The 16,337-nt window shown below is 47.4% G+C and overlaps 2 protein-coding genes across 2 annotated transcripts; both read left to right on the top strand.

Moving 5' to 3' along the window:
* Window positions 1–234: 234 nt before the first annotated feature.
* Window positions 235–1,185, top strand: LOC308279883 (olfactory receptor 9S13-like; the record flags this gene model as incomplete). Its single annotated transcript, XM_080720065.1, has 1 exon — window positions 235–1,185. The coding sequence occupies one exon, from the start codon at window positions 235–237 to the stop codon at window positions 1,183–1,185; it is 951 nt and encodes a 316-aa protein (XP_080576191.1).
* A 9,865-nt stretch (window positions 1,186–11,050) lies between these two features.
* On the top strand, window positions 11,051–12,001 carry LOC308279882 (olfactory receptor 9S13-like; the record flags this gene model as incomplete). Its single annotated transcript, XM_080720064.1, has 1 exon — window positions 11,051–12,001. One exon carries the CDS (start codon window positions 11,051–11,053, stop codon window positions 11,999–12,001), a length of 951 nt encoding a protein of 316 aa, XP_080576190.1.
* Between the last annotated feature and the right edge of the window lie 4,336 nt (window positions 12,002–16,337).

Below are 16,337 nucleotides of genomic sequence, written 5' to 3'. Positions count from 1 at the left end.
CAGAGCCGGCTCCGGCTCCTACACAGGGAGGGCTCACCTCACACTCAAGTTTAAGTCAGTCAGAGGAAATGTCTCTCTTTCAGGCCAGCTCGTCTGCAAGGACAACTGGGCAGCTGGAGGCCTCTGGGTGTGTGGGCCGCGTGGCTGTGCTCTGTGGGGTGTTTGACCCTGGCACAGTGTCTACTCCCCCTCAAAGCCTCCACTGTGCTCTGCCCAGCAGTCCTGTCTCAGGCCATGCCGACCCACACAGATGGGAACCTCTCGGCGCTGCCCTTGAAGGAGTTCGTGCTGGAAGGCTTCCGGGGAGGTGCGCAGACACAGGCCCTGCTCTTTGTCGTCTTCCTGGCCCTATACGTGGTGACCGTCCTGGGCAACCTCACCATGATCGTGGTCATCACCCTGGACGTCCGCCTGCACTCCCCCATGTACTTCTTCCTCAAGAACCTGTCCTTCCTCGACCTCTGCTACTCCTCCGTCATCGCCCCCAGGGTCCTAGTGAATGTTGTCTCCTCCTCCAAGGTCATCAGCTTTTCAGGCTGTGCCACCCAGCTCTTTTTCTTCTCATTCCTGGGCACCACTGAGGCTTTGCTGCTGGCCATGATGGCCTATGACCGCTTCATGGCCATCTGCAGCCCCCTGCGCTACCCCGTCACCATGTGCCCCTCGACCTGCGCCTGCATGGTGCTGGGCGCCTACTGCGGAGGCTGCCTCAACTCCATCATCGAGACCAGCCTCACCTTCCAGCTGCCCTTCTGCAGCTCCAACCACATCGACCACTTCTTCTGCGATGTGCCCCCGCTGCTCCGGCTGGCCTGCGCCGACACGGCTCTCAACGAGCTGGTCATGTTTGGCATCTGCGGTCTCATCATTGTGGGTGCAACCCTAGGGGTCCTGGTCTCCTATGGCTACATCCTGGTGACCATCCTCAGAATGCGCTCCAGATCAGGGCGGCACAAGGTCTTTTCCACCTGCGGCTCCCACCTGACAGCTGTCTCCCTGTTTTATGGAACGGGTTTTGTCATGTATGGCCAGCCTGGAGCTATGGAGTCCATGGAGCAGGGCAAGGTGGTCTCCGTCTTCTACACCCTGGTCATCCCGATGCTCAACCCGCTCATCTACAGTCTGCGGAACAAGGACGTAAAGGACGCGCTGCAGAGGCTGGGACGGAGACACACGGCCAGCTGAAGGAGGGCGGCCGGCGAGAGGCAGTGTCTGGGGCTGGAGGGAGGGCTTGAGGTAGGCACCGCTTATTCCAAATGTAAATGTGTGTTGTTAGTCTTCCCTTCATTCGTTTTTGCTTGCCTCCATCCATCCAGTCTTTCATAAAGCACATCATGGCCCATATTAAATTCAATGTGGCATGTTCTTTGACACCAGAAAACTAATGGTTCAGAGTTGGAACAAGCCCATTTCCCTTGCCCTTTGGTTAAACAGTGGGCAGAGGCCTCACAGGAAGCCTGGGGGCGTGGTGTGGGAACCAGGAGTGGCATCTCCAGGTGAAGGTGCACACACCTCCAGCCCGTTCCTCTCCTGCACTAAGCAGGACATCCCAGTGGCTGGAATCTCCCTTGGGTGCCTCCAATGGGACTTCCAAGAGGGTGCTGGCTGCATCCCTTCTCACGGTGGCCTAGAGTCGCCGTGGCCAGTTCAGGGCCGCTCTGAGCACTGTGTTTCCTCCTCGGGTCTCCAGCGCTGCCGTTGGCTCTGCCTTGCCTCATGTTCACGGTGCTGATCCTCCACAAGAGCTTGAGGCAGCCGGGCGTGGTGGTGCACACTTGTAATCCCCGTGCTTTGGAGGCTGAGACAGGAGGATCGCACGGGTTCAAAGCCAGCCTCAGCTACTTAGTGAGCTTTCAGCAACTTAGTTAGACCCTGTTTTTTTTTTTAAAAAAAAAAAAAAAAGGTCTGGGAGTATAGCCTGGAGGTAGAGAGCCTCTGGGTTCCACCCCCAGTACCACCAAAAAATAAAATAAAATAAAAAAGACCTTGAGGCTCCCTCAGTCCCTGAGCCCCAGGATAGCCCTCAGCCTGCAGCAAGAGTTCTAGTAGTTCTAGTATAAGAGAATGAATCCTGACAAAATTATCAGGAAAACTAGTCTGAAGTTAAATTAAGCACAAATTCTTCACTACTATAGAGAAAAAGGAAAAAAATAATACAAACCCAAACTTCATACATATTTACTTCTGCATTACCTACATCTCGGAATCTGGGGACAAGATGCCCCATGTTGGAAGTGGTGCTGCTTTACGCCTTCTTCATCCTATATGACGCTTTGCATGCAGCTGCCACATGGCAGATGCTCAGACTGATTACATATTTGAGTTTATTATTATCTAGCCATTGACTCAACAATGTGCCTGGCATGGTTCTAGTTAGATTAGTGAAGTTAAATGAATTTCAACTTCTTTAAATTTAAAGATGGTTTTTATGTTGATTTATACTATCTTTTATTCTTTTTTTTCCTTTGTGATGAAAACACGTAATATTTACTCTCTCTTTTTTTTTTTCTTCTTTTTGGTGGTACTGGGGATGGAACCCTTCTCGGGATACACTCCCAGACATATTTTATATATTTTATTTGGAAACAGGGTCTCTTAAGCCAGTGAGGCTGGCTTCGAACCTGTGCGATCCTCCTGTCTCCGCTTCCCAAGTGCAGGGATTACAAGCGTGTGCCACCACTCCCGGCTTTCTACCAATTTTTGGTGTACTGTTTGGTATTGCTTAGTATGGTCACACTGCTATGTAATCTATCTCCAGAATAATGTTCAGCCATAAAGAAAGAATGGATGGAACTAGAGGATGTTGTATTAAATAAGCCAGGCATAGAAAGACAGTATCAAATATTCTCACTTATATGTGGAAACTAAAAATGTCAATCTCACAAAAGTACAGACTGGTGGTAACTAGCAACTAGGAAGGAAAGAAAGGGGGCGGAGAACAGTGAAAAGTTGGATGATAAGAACCAGAACATATTTGGAAAGAAGGAATAAGCTCTAGTGTTCCACAGAAGAGTAGTGTGGCTATAGTTTACAATAATTTATTATATATTTCATGAAGACCCATAAGAAAATGGTTGCAAGGTTACCAACACAGAGAAATGACAAATATTTAAGGAGATGAAATTTCTAATAAATCTAATTTAATCATCACTATCATATACGTGGACCAAGTTATCACACTCCACCCTATAAATACATATAGGTAATATATTAGTTGAATTTTAAGATGCTATTGTAGATGGCAGTAAATTTTTAATACCCCAGCTCCAGTGTTTCCTCCTGCACTGTCTCCCCTGGCAATCCCAGCCTGAATCTCTACATCTGTTTCCCACACTTATGAATCTCTTCATCTTTCAAACAGCATTGGTCATATTTGCCTTGTTAAAATAAAATGTATACATGACTTGTGTACACATATACAAACACACAGGAGATGTAACATTAGATCCAATATGCTCTTCACCCATTTTTTTAGTAGTAGTAAAATTGCACAAAACTAATATACAAAATCACAGTCAGGAAATTAACATTATTAAAATCTAGTGATCCCAGGTCGCAGGACTCTGGGCCCCAGGCCGGATCGCGCGGAGCACGCCAGACCCCTGGAGTAACCGGGCCCGGTCGCAAGGCCCTGGGTGGGGATCGGGGGGCACTCCGGACCCACTGAGAAACCGGAGCCGGGTCGCAGGACTCTGGGCCCTGGGCGGGATCGCGCAGAACACGCCAGACCCCTGGAGAAACCAGGGCCTGGTCGCAAGGCCCTGGGCCCCGGGTGGGGGTCAGGCGGGGCACGCCGGACCCCTGGAAGAGCCAGGGCCCAGGTCGCAGGACTCTGAGCTCCAGGCAGAGTCATGCGGAACACGCTGGACCCCTGGGTAAACTGGGCCCAGGTCACAGTGCTACTGAGTGCCTGATCCCACAACCTCCTCAAACCACACATACTGTCTTCTCTTATTAAAAAAAAAAAAAAGAAAAAGAAAAAAAGAAAAAAGAAAAATATCGGAGAGGGGTCAAGAAAGTCGTGGCGGATGCCAGGGTACTGGAGATGCAGACAAAACTTATCCAAATGAACTGGAACTTTTGGGAAAATTCCCCGCGAAGGAGGACTGCTTCTTCTCTACATTCTTAAGAATCTTGGACATCACCTGTAAGGAGAGACTTTAGCGGAGACCTAGGAGAAAGACGGTACTGAAAGCGGTCTCTGCCATGGCAGTGGAGACTTGTATTCAGGAAAAGTAGAAATTGGATCCTACCAACCTTATTTTTTGGAGAAATTACACCAAACGTCGAATGCTACCGTCGCACATGCTTAGGAACACTGGACAACATTCAGAGTGGAAAAAGATGTTGGGAAAGATTTGAAATGGTGGAGGCAGTGGCAATGGCAGTGGCCAGAACTCAGGGGAGGCAGAGATTTGATGCATTACACCTGGAACTTTTGAAGTAATAACCCCAGAGGCAGAATGCTACCACCACGCACCTTCGAGAACGTGGGACAAATGGCTGGGCGAAGAGGGTGCTTGGATTGAAGCCTGCCGAGGGGTGAGGCCGGCGACGGACACAGCAAAGCTGGGATCGGAGCCTGCCATGAGGCAAGGCAGGTGCTGGAGCCTCTGAGGCCGGGATCGGAGCCTGCCGAGGGGTTAGGCCAGTGCTGGGGCCTCCGAGGCTGGGATTGGAGCCTGCCGTGAGGCAAGGCCAGTGCTGGGGCCTTCGAGGCTGGTACTGGAGCCTGCCGAGAGGTTAGGCCGGTGCCAGGGCCAGCGAGGCCAGGATCAGAGCCTGCCATGAGGCAAGGCCGGTGCTGGGGCCTCCGAGGCTGGGGTCGGAGCCTGCCAAGGGGTTAGGCCGGTGCCAGGGCCAATGGCTGGCATCGGAGCTTGCCATGAGGCAGGGCCAGTGTTGGGGCCTCCGAGGCCGGGATCAGAGCCTGCCGAGGGGTTAGGCTGGTGCCGGGGCCAGCGGCCAGCATTGGAGCCTTCCATGAGGCAAGGCTGCTACTAAGGCCTCTGAGGCTGGGATCAGAGCCTGCTGAGGGCTTAGGCTGGTGCCGGGGCCAGCGAGGCCGGGATCGGAACCTGCCGTGAGGCAAGGCCAGTGCTGGGGCCTCCGAGGCCAGGAGAGGAGTCTGTCGAGGGGTTAGGCCGGTGCCAGGGTCAGCGAGGCTGGGACGGTGCCTGCCTTGAGGCTAGGCCGGTGCTGGGGCCACCGAGGCTGGGATCGAAGCCAGCCGAGGGATTAGGCCAGTGAGGCCAGAATCAGGGCTTCCCATGAGGCAAGGCCACTGCTTGAGCCAGCGAGGTCTGGATCAATCCACCGGGTAGCCAGGCCACTACTGGGACCGTCAAGAGTAGGATTGGTACTTGCAACGCGGCATGCACAGAGAAATATCGCAGAAAATAAAAACCAGATGCTTCCCCTAATCAGCAATAACTAGGAGGCAAGGGGCAACACGAAGAGGTCGAGTTTTAGAAAGGGCCCTATAGTGAAGGAATTAAGGTGACCAATCAGAGGGTATGGAATAGGGGAGGATGGAGCCTCTTTAAAACTCAGGAGGTACATAAAGAAATGTATCAACGTTAATCACCAAACAAGCATGGGATCAAGGGAGAGGAAGGGAATGGGATGGGGACTGGATGAGGGCTAATTGGATGATGTGTGCTTGTATATCCTCTCAAGTCTTATACTCCAATGTGATATATGATTACAATGCACCAATAAAAATAAATTAAAAAAAAATCTAGTGATCACCAGTTTCACATGCATTCACTTTGTGGAGTGTGTCTGCATTTAGTTTTATGTACTTTTAACATGTGCATCTCTTTACATGGTCCCCACATGTAAGTCAAGATACAGACCACCCCATCTCAAAGCTACGTGTTCATGCCCATTTATGGCAGGAGCTACTTTCCACCTCTTAGCCTCACCAACACAAATTGCTTCTTTGCCTCTAGGATTTTTTTTTTCATTTCAAAAATGCTTCATAAATTGAATCATATCATAAGTGATATTTTGAGACTGGCATTTTTTCACTCAGAAAAATTCCTTTCAAATCCATCTAAGTTGTGTGATTATTCAAAGTATTCTGTGGAATGCATGAACTACATAAGATACGGAAATAATATTGCTGTTTGTGAGCTGATCTTACACCATGAAACGTTGATGAACTCACTACATAGGAGTTTTTGTGCTTTTTTTGGCAGGGAGGGGGAATTCTTTGTAGATAATTATATAATGTGCATTTAGAGATTTTATTTTCTCATTTCCAAGAGAAACATCTACCTTTCATGCCTTGCCCTAACTTACTGCAATGGTAGAGCTTTCAGCACTATGGCCAATAAAAGTAATGAGACAGATTGTTCCCAGTCTTAGATGGACACATTCAGTTTTGCAGCATGAATGATGATGCTGGCTGAAGGGTTCTTGTAGCTGCACTTTATCAAATCAAGGAAGTTTCTTCTCTCTCTTCCTGTTTTACCAGTTCTTACAATGATTGGAAGTTGGGTTTTGTCAGCTGCCCCTAGCAAACATGATCATGATCACCTCTGTTGAGGTGGTAGATTATATTGATTGAGTTTTGAATATTTCATACCTGGAATCAATCCTATTAAGTCATGATGTATAATTCTTTTTAAACATTGCTTGACTTAAGAATATAGCAATATTTATTTATTTATTTACTTACTTACTTACTTACTTACTTACTTACTTACTTACTTATGTGGTGGTACTGGGGTTCCTGGAAACCCTTCTACCTCCGGGCTACACTCCCAGACATATATATATATATATATATATATATATATATATATATATATATATATATATATATATATGAAAGGGGATAGAGGGCTCCCCACCTGCCTCCTGTCCTGTCCTGTCCTGTCCCCATCAGCTGGCAGGGTGTCGAGGCTCCTGTGCTTGGGGTCTAATATATATATTAGAAACAGGGTCTCTTAAGCCAGCAAGGCTGGCTTCAAACCTGCATGATCCTCCTGTCTCCACCTCCCAAGCGTGGGGATTACAGACGTGTGCCACCATGCCTGGCTAGCAATTATTTTTATTTCTCAGTTCATCTGCTAAATTAATGTTTCCCTTTTTCTACTGTTATTCATCTGGTTTTGGTAAGAGCAAGCCTAGCTTCATAAAAAAAACCTGAGAAACATATCCTTTGCATATGATCTAATAATCATGCTCCTTACTAGTTACCCAAATGAGTAGGAAACTTATGCCCACATGAAGCCCTGCACATGGATGAAGCCCTGCACATGGATTGTGTGTGTGTGTGTGTGTGTGTGTGTGTGTTTCTGTGTATGTATAATACTGGGTATCATATACATACACACCTCCAAGCTATACCTCCAGCTCAGTTTTATTTATTTATTTGTTTGTTTGCTTATTGAAACAGGGTCTTAGTAAGTTGCTGAGGGCCTTTCCTTGGGTGATAGTAATATGTTTGTCAGTTTAGGTTCATCAGTGTGGCAGACATCTGTAACTAGTGAAACCCTGTTTCAAAACGTTAAAAAAAAAAATTAAAAGGGCTGGAGGTGTAACTTGAAGTAGTGTTCCTGGGTTCACTTCCCAGTAACCAAAGGCCCCTCCACAAACACATACACAAACTAATGAGGTTTTTTATTTATTATGTTGAGTAGAAGAATTTAGTGAAATCATTTAGGCATGAAGAACTCTTTCTGGACCATTTTTAAATTACAAGCTCAAGTTTTCATGATTATAGATTACTATGGGCTATTCGGGTTGCCTGTGGCATCTTCATTGAGTTTTTGTGGTTTTTGTTGATAAAAACGTGATCCACTAATTCATTGAATTTATGATCATAAAGCTACTTACAGTTGCTTGAATATTAAAAATCAGTCCCCTAATTCTTATTTGGGTTTCCAATATATTATCTCAGCTATAAAATGTATTTTTTTTATTCTCTGGTCTTTCAACCTTTAAAGTCCTGCCACATAAAAATTTATGGTCTAATTAAATTCTTCCTTAACAAAACATACTGAAATATTCTTCCTCATTGGGTTATACACATAAGTGCATATGTTTATATGTTTACAGCTATACATGTATAGATTAATAATTATATCTATCTGTGTATATTTATGGAATAGAGACTTAACATGCATCTTTTTTGTTGTTGGTCCTGGGGTTGAACCCAGGGCCATTCTAACTCTGAGCTACACTGCAGCCCTATTTCACTCTCTGTTTTTGAAACAGGATCTTGCTGTGTTGCTTAGCTGCTGAAGCTCTCCACAACCCTGTGATCCCGACGCAGCCTGCCAAGTACTTGGATTACAGGCACGTGCCACCATACCAGGTTTACATGCATCTGACATGATAGTTACATATGTTTTCTCATATTTTTATAAACAAGTTTAATTATTTAAATACCACTCCCTTAGACTTGCTCACAGACATCACATAGCTCCCTGGCTGTGTGTGAGCAACACACCCTGTGGCCATCCTCCACCATCACTAAGGCCTGAGTCATGTCTGATGGACTCTGTGAATTAGAAGTGTGGGGTCTACCTCTGAGTCAAAATTCACATACTTTAGCAAACAAAGAATTAAATATAAAACTGCTTACAAAATGTTAAAATATTGGGCTAGTAGAGACAAAAATGGAGATTTCCGATCTTACCTGACTTATTTGGACATTATACACTGAATATATGTGTCAAGTTGTAGGCCATAAATGTGTAATATTGAAACTGTAATTGAAAAATATCAGTCAGTAAGGCTAGCGTCAAGGCATTTGCATTTACACACATCAAACACCTAACCAAAGATATTTGCAATAAGAAAAGAAATATTGATAATTAAACCAAAAATTCCCCTAACCAGGACACTGGACACAGGGTCCCTTTGAGTATCCTGCCCTGTTTTCCCTGATGCCTCCCTAGGGACCTTGAGGATTCAGGCTTCCTGCCATCCCTATTGGGAGGAATGAGATAGATTGGCTGGGGCCCAGCAGCTGCCAGGGCCCAGAGAGTTGCAGTCCCAGCACGCTGAGGCCCAGAGCCGCCTAATTGGCCATGGGAGGCCTGAGTCCCAGAGCTGCCAACTGCAGAGACAGCCCAGCAGAGTGACCCCAAGCACGGGAGCCTTGACACCCTGCCAGCTGACGGGGACAGGACAGGACAGGAGGCAGGTGGGGAGCCCTCCATCCCCTTTCACAAAGACCCAGGAGCCTGCTGCAGCCAAAGGCTGGACACCCAGACCCTCCCAGACCCAGAGGACCCAGGTGCTGCCTCTGCCCTGTCTACCGCCCTGTGCTGCTCAGAAGCCAAGCTGACCTGGAGAGGACCCGGGACAGCTCACACCTCCCTGTGTCCAGCACAAACCAGGCTCAGGACACAGGACACTGGGAGCCCAGACACTGGATGACAGCGAGGAGTCCTGAGCCTCGGCTGGGAGAGGTAAGTGCACAGCCCACCTGGGCAGGGTTGCAGGAGAAGGACACCATGTGTGCTGGGCATAGTGGTGCACACTTGTCATCCCAGTACATAAGAGACTGAGATAGGAGGATCACAGGTGTGAGAGCAGTCTCAGGAAGTAGTAAGCCTCTCACCAACCTAGCGAGACCGTGTTTCAAAATATAAAAATGGGGATGGGGATGTAGCTTGGAGGTAGAATAGCCTGGAAAGAGTACCAGAAAACAAAGGAGGGAGGGGAAGAGGAGGAGGATAGCACATGTGTAGGCAGCACAGGGCTTGCATGTAGCAAGTACTCAGGACGTGCTTAAGCTGGGGAGGCTGTGAGCACTCCTGTCCCATCAGAGGGGCAGCCCGAGAACCTCTGCCTGCAGCAGCTCCTGGTGCACCTTGCTAAGCACAGGCTCAGATCCTACAGTGGGGTGGGGGGTGCGGTTCCTGCATCTCTCGCCAGGACCCAGGTGCCAGCCATACTGCTGACTCAAGACCACACTGTCCAGAGAGGCAGGGCTGGGAAGAAGGAGCTGGCCCAACAGCCAGTGTTGTCATCACCAGTGCATTTTCAGGAAGCACTGCTGAGAGTGACCACAAAGCCATTTCACTTACACCTGGAGCTCACACCAGAGAAGGCTGGTACTTAGAGCAGGTGGGGACAGAAGGCCGCTACAGGCACCACGTCCCCATGTGTGAGGGTCAGCCTGCAGGGTGCAGCGCCAGCCCTGGCCTCCCTGGAGTTCCTCTAGAGGATGCAGAGCAGACCCCACCCCAGCCAGGCCCTCAGCACAGCGGCTCCCTCCTGAGACATACCGTGAGAGAGTGTCTGCTCAGGGCACTGCGCACTGTTTGTGACAGTGACTGGAGGGGAAAGGAATGGCCCCAGGACTGGGCAGAGGACAATTCTGGAGTTTTCAAACAGGAAATGGCAATACCTTTAAGATCTCCAGTCGTCAAAGAGAAGAGCACGGCATGTGTATGTCGCTCATGGTTCAGGATGCTGTACTGCTCTTCCCGAGCCACGAGCTGGGCTGTCCATCCCCACCATCTGTCCAACATCTGGACCTTGCAAGAAAGCCTCTGCATCCTTCAGGAGGCTCAGCACAGTCACTGTGGTCCAGGCTCAGCCAGTGATGTGGAGAGGGGGCTCAGGGCCTGCCTGTGTGCAGCCTGGAGACCACGTGGTCACTCAGCCCAAGGCCTGTGGGCAGCAGCCCTTGACTGTCTGAACAGGGGGAGAGTGAGCCAGGCGTGGAAGTGCAGGAGGGGCAGCTGAGCCAGAGGACCGTCCCTGGTTAGAGCAGGCGTCCCCCCAGCAGGCAGCTCAGTGGCTGCTCTTATACTCAATCACTCAGCTCCAGACACCTCTGCGTCCCCAGAGCCGGCTCCGGCTCCTACACAGGGAGGGCTCACCTCACACTCAAGTTTAAGTCAGTCAGAGGAAATGTCTCTCTTTCAGGCCAGCTCGTCTGCAAGGACAACTGGGCAGCTGGAGGCCTCTGGGTGTGTGGGCCGCGTGGCTGTGCTCTGTGGGGTGTTTGACTCTGGCACAGTGTCTACTCCCCCTCAAAGCCTCCACTGTGCTCTGCCCAGCAGTCCTGGCTCAGGACATGCCGACCCACACAGATGGGAACCTCTCAGCGCTGCCCTTGAGGGAGTTCGTGCTGGAGGGCTTCCGAGGAGGTGCGCAGACACAGGCCCTGCTCTTTGTCGTCTTCCTGGCCCTATACGTGGTGACCGTCCTGGGCAACCTCACCATGATCGTGGTCATCACCCTGGACGTCCGCCTGCACTCCCCCATGTACTTCTTCCTCAAGAACCTGTCCTTCCTCGACCTCTGCTACTCCTCCGTCATCGCCCCCAATGCCCTGGCCAACTTCTTCTCCTCCTCCAAGGTCATCAGCTTTTCGGGCTGTGCCACCCAGCTCTTCTTTTTCTCCTTGTGTGCTACTGCTGAGACTTTCCTCTTGGCGGTCATGGCCTACGACCGCTTCATGGCCATCTGCAGCCCCCTGCGCTACCCCGTCACCATGTGCCCCTCGACCTGCTCCCGCCTGGTGCTCGGCACCTTCTGTGCAGGCTGCTGCAACTCCATTGTGCAGACCAGCCTCACCTTCCAGCTGCCCTTCTGCAGCTCCAACCATATCGACCACTTCTTCTGCGATGTGCCCCCGCTGATCCTGCTGGCCTGCGCTGATACGGCTCTCAACAACCTCCTCCTGTTCGGCATCTGTGGTTTCATCATTGTGAGCACTACGTTGGCAGTCCTGGTCTCCTACGGCTACATCGCGGTGACCATCCTCAGAATGCGCTCTGGATCTGGACGGCACAAGGTCTTCTCCACCTGCGGCTCCCACCTGACAGCTGTCTCCCTGTTTTATGGGACCCTTTTTGTCATGTACGCACAGCCTGGGGCTGTGGAGTCCATGGAGCAGGGCAAGGTGGTCTCCGTCTTCTACACCCTGGTCATCCCGATGCTCAACCCGCTCATCTACAGTCTGCGGAACAAGGATGTAAAGGACGCGCTGCGGAGGCTGGGACGGAGACACACGGCCAGCTGAAGGAGGGCGGCCGGCGAGAGGCGGTGTCTGGGGCTTGGTAGTCAGGGAGTGAGTGGGCAGTAGGTGTCTCCACTCTTCGCTTCTTCAAATGCAACTGGATGTGTTGTATAATTCTTTATCCATCCTGCTCTAAGGCCTCACGTGCCAGGTGTTTACTGAGTGCGAGATGTAAAGTTGAAAAGGCATACGTGGCTCCTATGACTCTAAAGACTGGAATAGGATGACATCCAAACGTTTGATGGCCCCGGGCCACAGTGAGAGTCACAGAGGTAGTCCTTCCCTCTCACTCGCCTGTGGTCTCAGCCATCCCACAGGCTATAAGTAAGAGAGAGGATAGAAATTTTCATCTTGATTAATCCTGTTAAAGAAATCCAGACACAGAATCTCGTGTGTTCTGGTGGCTTCTATGAATGTCAAGAAAGAGGGCCTCCTGCCTCTGCTTTGACTTGCCTCTTTCCAGACCATCTTTATACATTGCCTATGAGACTTATCCTAAAGCAACAATTGAATCAATGGCTGAGGTACTCCTATGGAGGGTACTTGGTGTCCAAAGGAACAGGTTTGCGTATGAGGAGTCCAGGTCTGCAAAACAGTGCCTCTGTTAAGAAGGACCCTGCTGAGGCCTGGGAAAATGGGGTGCTTCCTCTGGGCAAGGCCTGGAGTGAGGCTCTGAGCAAGGACAGCCAGACAAACCACCCACCTTCCAGACTCGGGACTGGAGACGCAAGGGGGTAAAAGCCTTCATTTTACATAGAAGTTAGTCTACATATGAAGTATACTACTTATACTATCTATACACATATATTTTGTATGTATATATATAGTGTGTATATTTATTAATCTAAAAAATACATCTACAGCTCAGGGAGTTCAATATCGCTGGTCAAGAGAAAGCAATTAGCCCAAATCTTCTGACGCCCAGGCCCTTTGCCGCCTGCCCCAGGAGAGTCCCATCATGAACACACTCATTTTGCACTCTTTCTCTTCACAGACTCTCCATGGGTAGAAACATGCCATTCTTTTGTGGTTGGCCTTTTTTGCTCAGTAATATCTTTTGGAGATTAATCCACACTTTGCCTATAGCAGTCACCCTTTGGTACTTACTGTACGATCCCATCCTTAGACTCTACCACCGATGCTCCTCAACTTATACTAGGACTACATCCCAACATACCCATCATATGTCAAAAATGCACCTACTGCCCCTAACCTCTGATGCATCGAAGCTCAGCCCAGCCTACGTAAACAGGCTCAGAAAATTTACCTAAGTCCACAGTTGGGCAAAACTGTCCGACACAAAGTCCATTTCATAATAAAGTAATGAATATTTTATTTACATTTTTCAATACCATACCAAATGTGAAAAATGGAATGGCTTCAGGGGTGTGGATACACACTATCTTTTATTTTATTTTATTTTATTGGTGCACTGTATTCATACATCATAGTGGTATACAAACTTTTGTAGACATACATGCACACATCGCCCAGTCAGCCCCCACCCGATCCCCACCCCATTCTCTCCCCATCCCTCCTTCCCATGCTTGGCTTAGTGGTTGACATCTAGTATTATAGCAATTTATCCAAAATTAAAAATGATAATCTCACATAACAGTTTCATTTGTCTGATACCAAGCGTTTGATGATTTAAAGATAACATTTCAATATTTCTTTTTGCTTTCTTTCTTACCAGAGCATATTTTTTTCTGTTTTTTTAGGTGAAACTATCATATATTTATATATTTATTTTTCAGAAAAAAATCTATCCTAATATGGAATATGAATTCTAGATACCCAAAACGATCTTGAAAAAGAACAAAGCTAGCAGATATATATTTTCTGATTTCAAACCATATAAAGCTACAATAATTGAAACAGTGTAGTACTGTTCTAAAGGCAGATATATAGACCATTGGAGTTAAATACAAGCCTAAGGCTAAATTCTTCCCTATATTGTCAAGTTATTTTTGACAAGGTTTCCACGAACATTTGGTGGTGGAAATAATAATCTTTTAACTAAATATTGTTGAAAAATAATAATTACATGGAAAAGAATAAAATTGGACCCTTACCTAATCCCACATACAAGTATTAACTCAAAATAGATAAAAGACCTAAATATAAATCTTAAGACTATAAACTTTTAGGAGAAAATCTGGGTCATAAAACCTCACAACATTGAAATTGGCAGTGATTTCTTGGATATGATTTCAATGGCACAGGCAACAGAAGAATATACAAACTCCCTAAAAAATAAAAGAAAATATTGTATATCCAAAGACAATGTAAACAGAGTTAAAAGTTACTAATAGAATTGGATAAAATATTTCCAAATGCTATATCTGAAGGTATATTAATATTCCAACTAGAAATCCTAAAAATTAACAACAATAAAGGCAAACAATACAATTTAGAGATAGGTAAAAGACTACCATAAATAATGAATCTCCACAGATAACCAATCTTAGTTGTCTGTTGGATGGAAAATCTTGTTTCTCTGGTTCTGGTGAGTGTTACCTATTTCTTCTTTGTAGTTAATCTCTTTGAGTATTTTCTCTAGTGCTGGTTTTGAAGACATAAATTCCTTCAGTTTCTGTTTGTCATGGAAGCTTCTTATTTCTCCATCTAATTTGATAGAAAGTTTTGCTGGATAGGAAATTTTTGGCTGGAAGTTGTTTTCTTTCAGAGTTTGGAATATGTTACTCCAAGCCCTTCTGGCTCTCATGACTTGGTTTGGGAAGTCTGGAGTGATTCTAATTGGTTTGCCTCTGAATGTCAGTTGGCCCTTTGTTTTTGTTGCCTTTAAGATTCTCTGCTTGGCTTCCACATTGGTCATTTTGACAATTATATGGCGTGAGGATCCTCTTCTCCGATCCTGTCTAAAGGGAGTTCTATAAGTTTCCTGGATCTGTGTATCAACCTCTTGCTCTATATTTGGAAAATTTTCTGCTATTACTTCCTTGAAGAGATTGTTGATCCCTTTGGTATCACTTTCTTTTCCCTCCTCTATTCCAATTATTCTTAGGTTAGCTCTCTTAAGATGGGCCCATATTTCTTCAATGTCAGATTCCTGCTGTTGGATATTTTTTTCTAGATTAGAAACTATGCATTCATTTTTGGATTGCTCATCTTCTAAGAGCGAGATTCTGTTCTCCGTGTGGTCTAATCGGTTGTTTGTGCTTTGAATTGAGGCCTTTACTTCATTAATTGCATCCTTTATCTCTTTTTGGCTCTCTCTGAGTTCTTTTCGAAGCACCTCTATTATTTCTACAGTTATTTTCCTGATTTGATCTTCTAGAAATCTCTGATTTTCTGTTTTATCAGGTTCTGATGTTCTGGGGTTGTGCACATTCATTACTCCAGTGTTATTCCTCTTTCCCATGATTTCGGAGGTTTGTGCCTTCTCTGGGTTCTTCCCTTGGGTCACTATGGCTTCACTTACGGTGCTCTGGATCTCGAGTCTGTATTATCTCAGACCCCACTACTCCTTTACTGGGTTGTATCACAGAGTCTCCGACCCAGGGAGTCGATAGAAGCTGCTTTAAACTATGGGGGGTGCCAGGTTGCACGTTCTCCTATGGTGTGATATCTCTGCCACCACCACTCCCTCACTGGGTCAAGTCCCAGGAGGCACAATACTGGGATTTCTCCTCTGTGGCCCGCAATTTGACTCACTGTTCTTGAGTACGCAGATGTAGCTGTACTGGGCTCGGTGAATTCACTGCTGCTGCCGCCGCCGGTGGCAATATGGCGCCTCTGCCACACCCTCGGCCGTGAGGCTGGCGTATTTTTTCTTCTCTGGTTTTGATTTCCCCTCTGAATCCCTGCAGCGTGTGCTGAGCTCAGCCACTGGGAGCTTTAAATGCTGTCTGCGCCGAAAGATCCCGCCTGGCTGTTCCGCAGCGGGTCACCTCGGCTTGCTGTAGCTGTCCGTTGAGTTCGCCGCTGCCGCCGGCAGTATGGCGCTGCTGCTGCGTCCTCGGGCGTGTGTGTCTCCTCTGTGGCCCTGAGCTCTGTTCTCAGTCCGCTTTCTCTCTGGAGCCTGGTGGTTTTTTTGTTTTTCTGGTGATGGTGTTTTCTGGCTATGAAAGGCGCTCTTTTTGTGGTAATCACACACTATCTTAAAGTCAAAAATTTCAAGTCAAACCATCATATGTCAGGACCATCTGCACATGTTATTAAAACCATATTTTATCCATCATGGTGATGAGGAACACTTGGGTTGGTTGTTTCCAATTGCTACCTTTTAAAATAATTCTTCATTATTTTACACATTTTTTCTCTGTGAATAAAATGAATTCCTGCTGGGCATGTTTAGAAGTGGAACTGCTCATCC

This window comes from Muscardinus avellanarius, assembly GCF_963383645.1.
Source record: "Muscardinus avellanarius genome assembly, chromosome: 2".
NCBI lineage: Eukaryota > Metazoa > Chordata > Mammalia > Rodentia > Gliridae > Muscardinus > Muscardinus avellanarius.
Note: the sequence above shows the minus strand (reverse complement) of the source record. Positions and strands in the feature narration are given on the sequence as shown.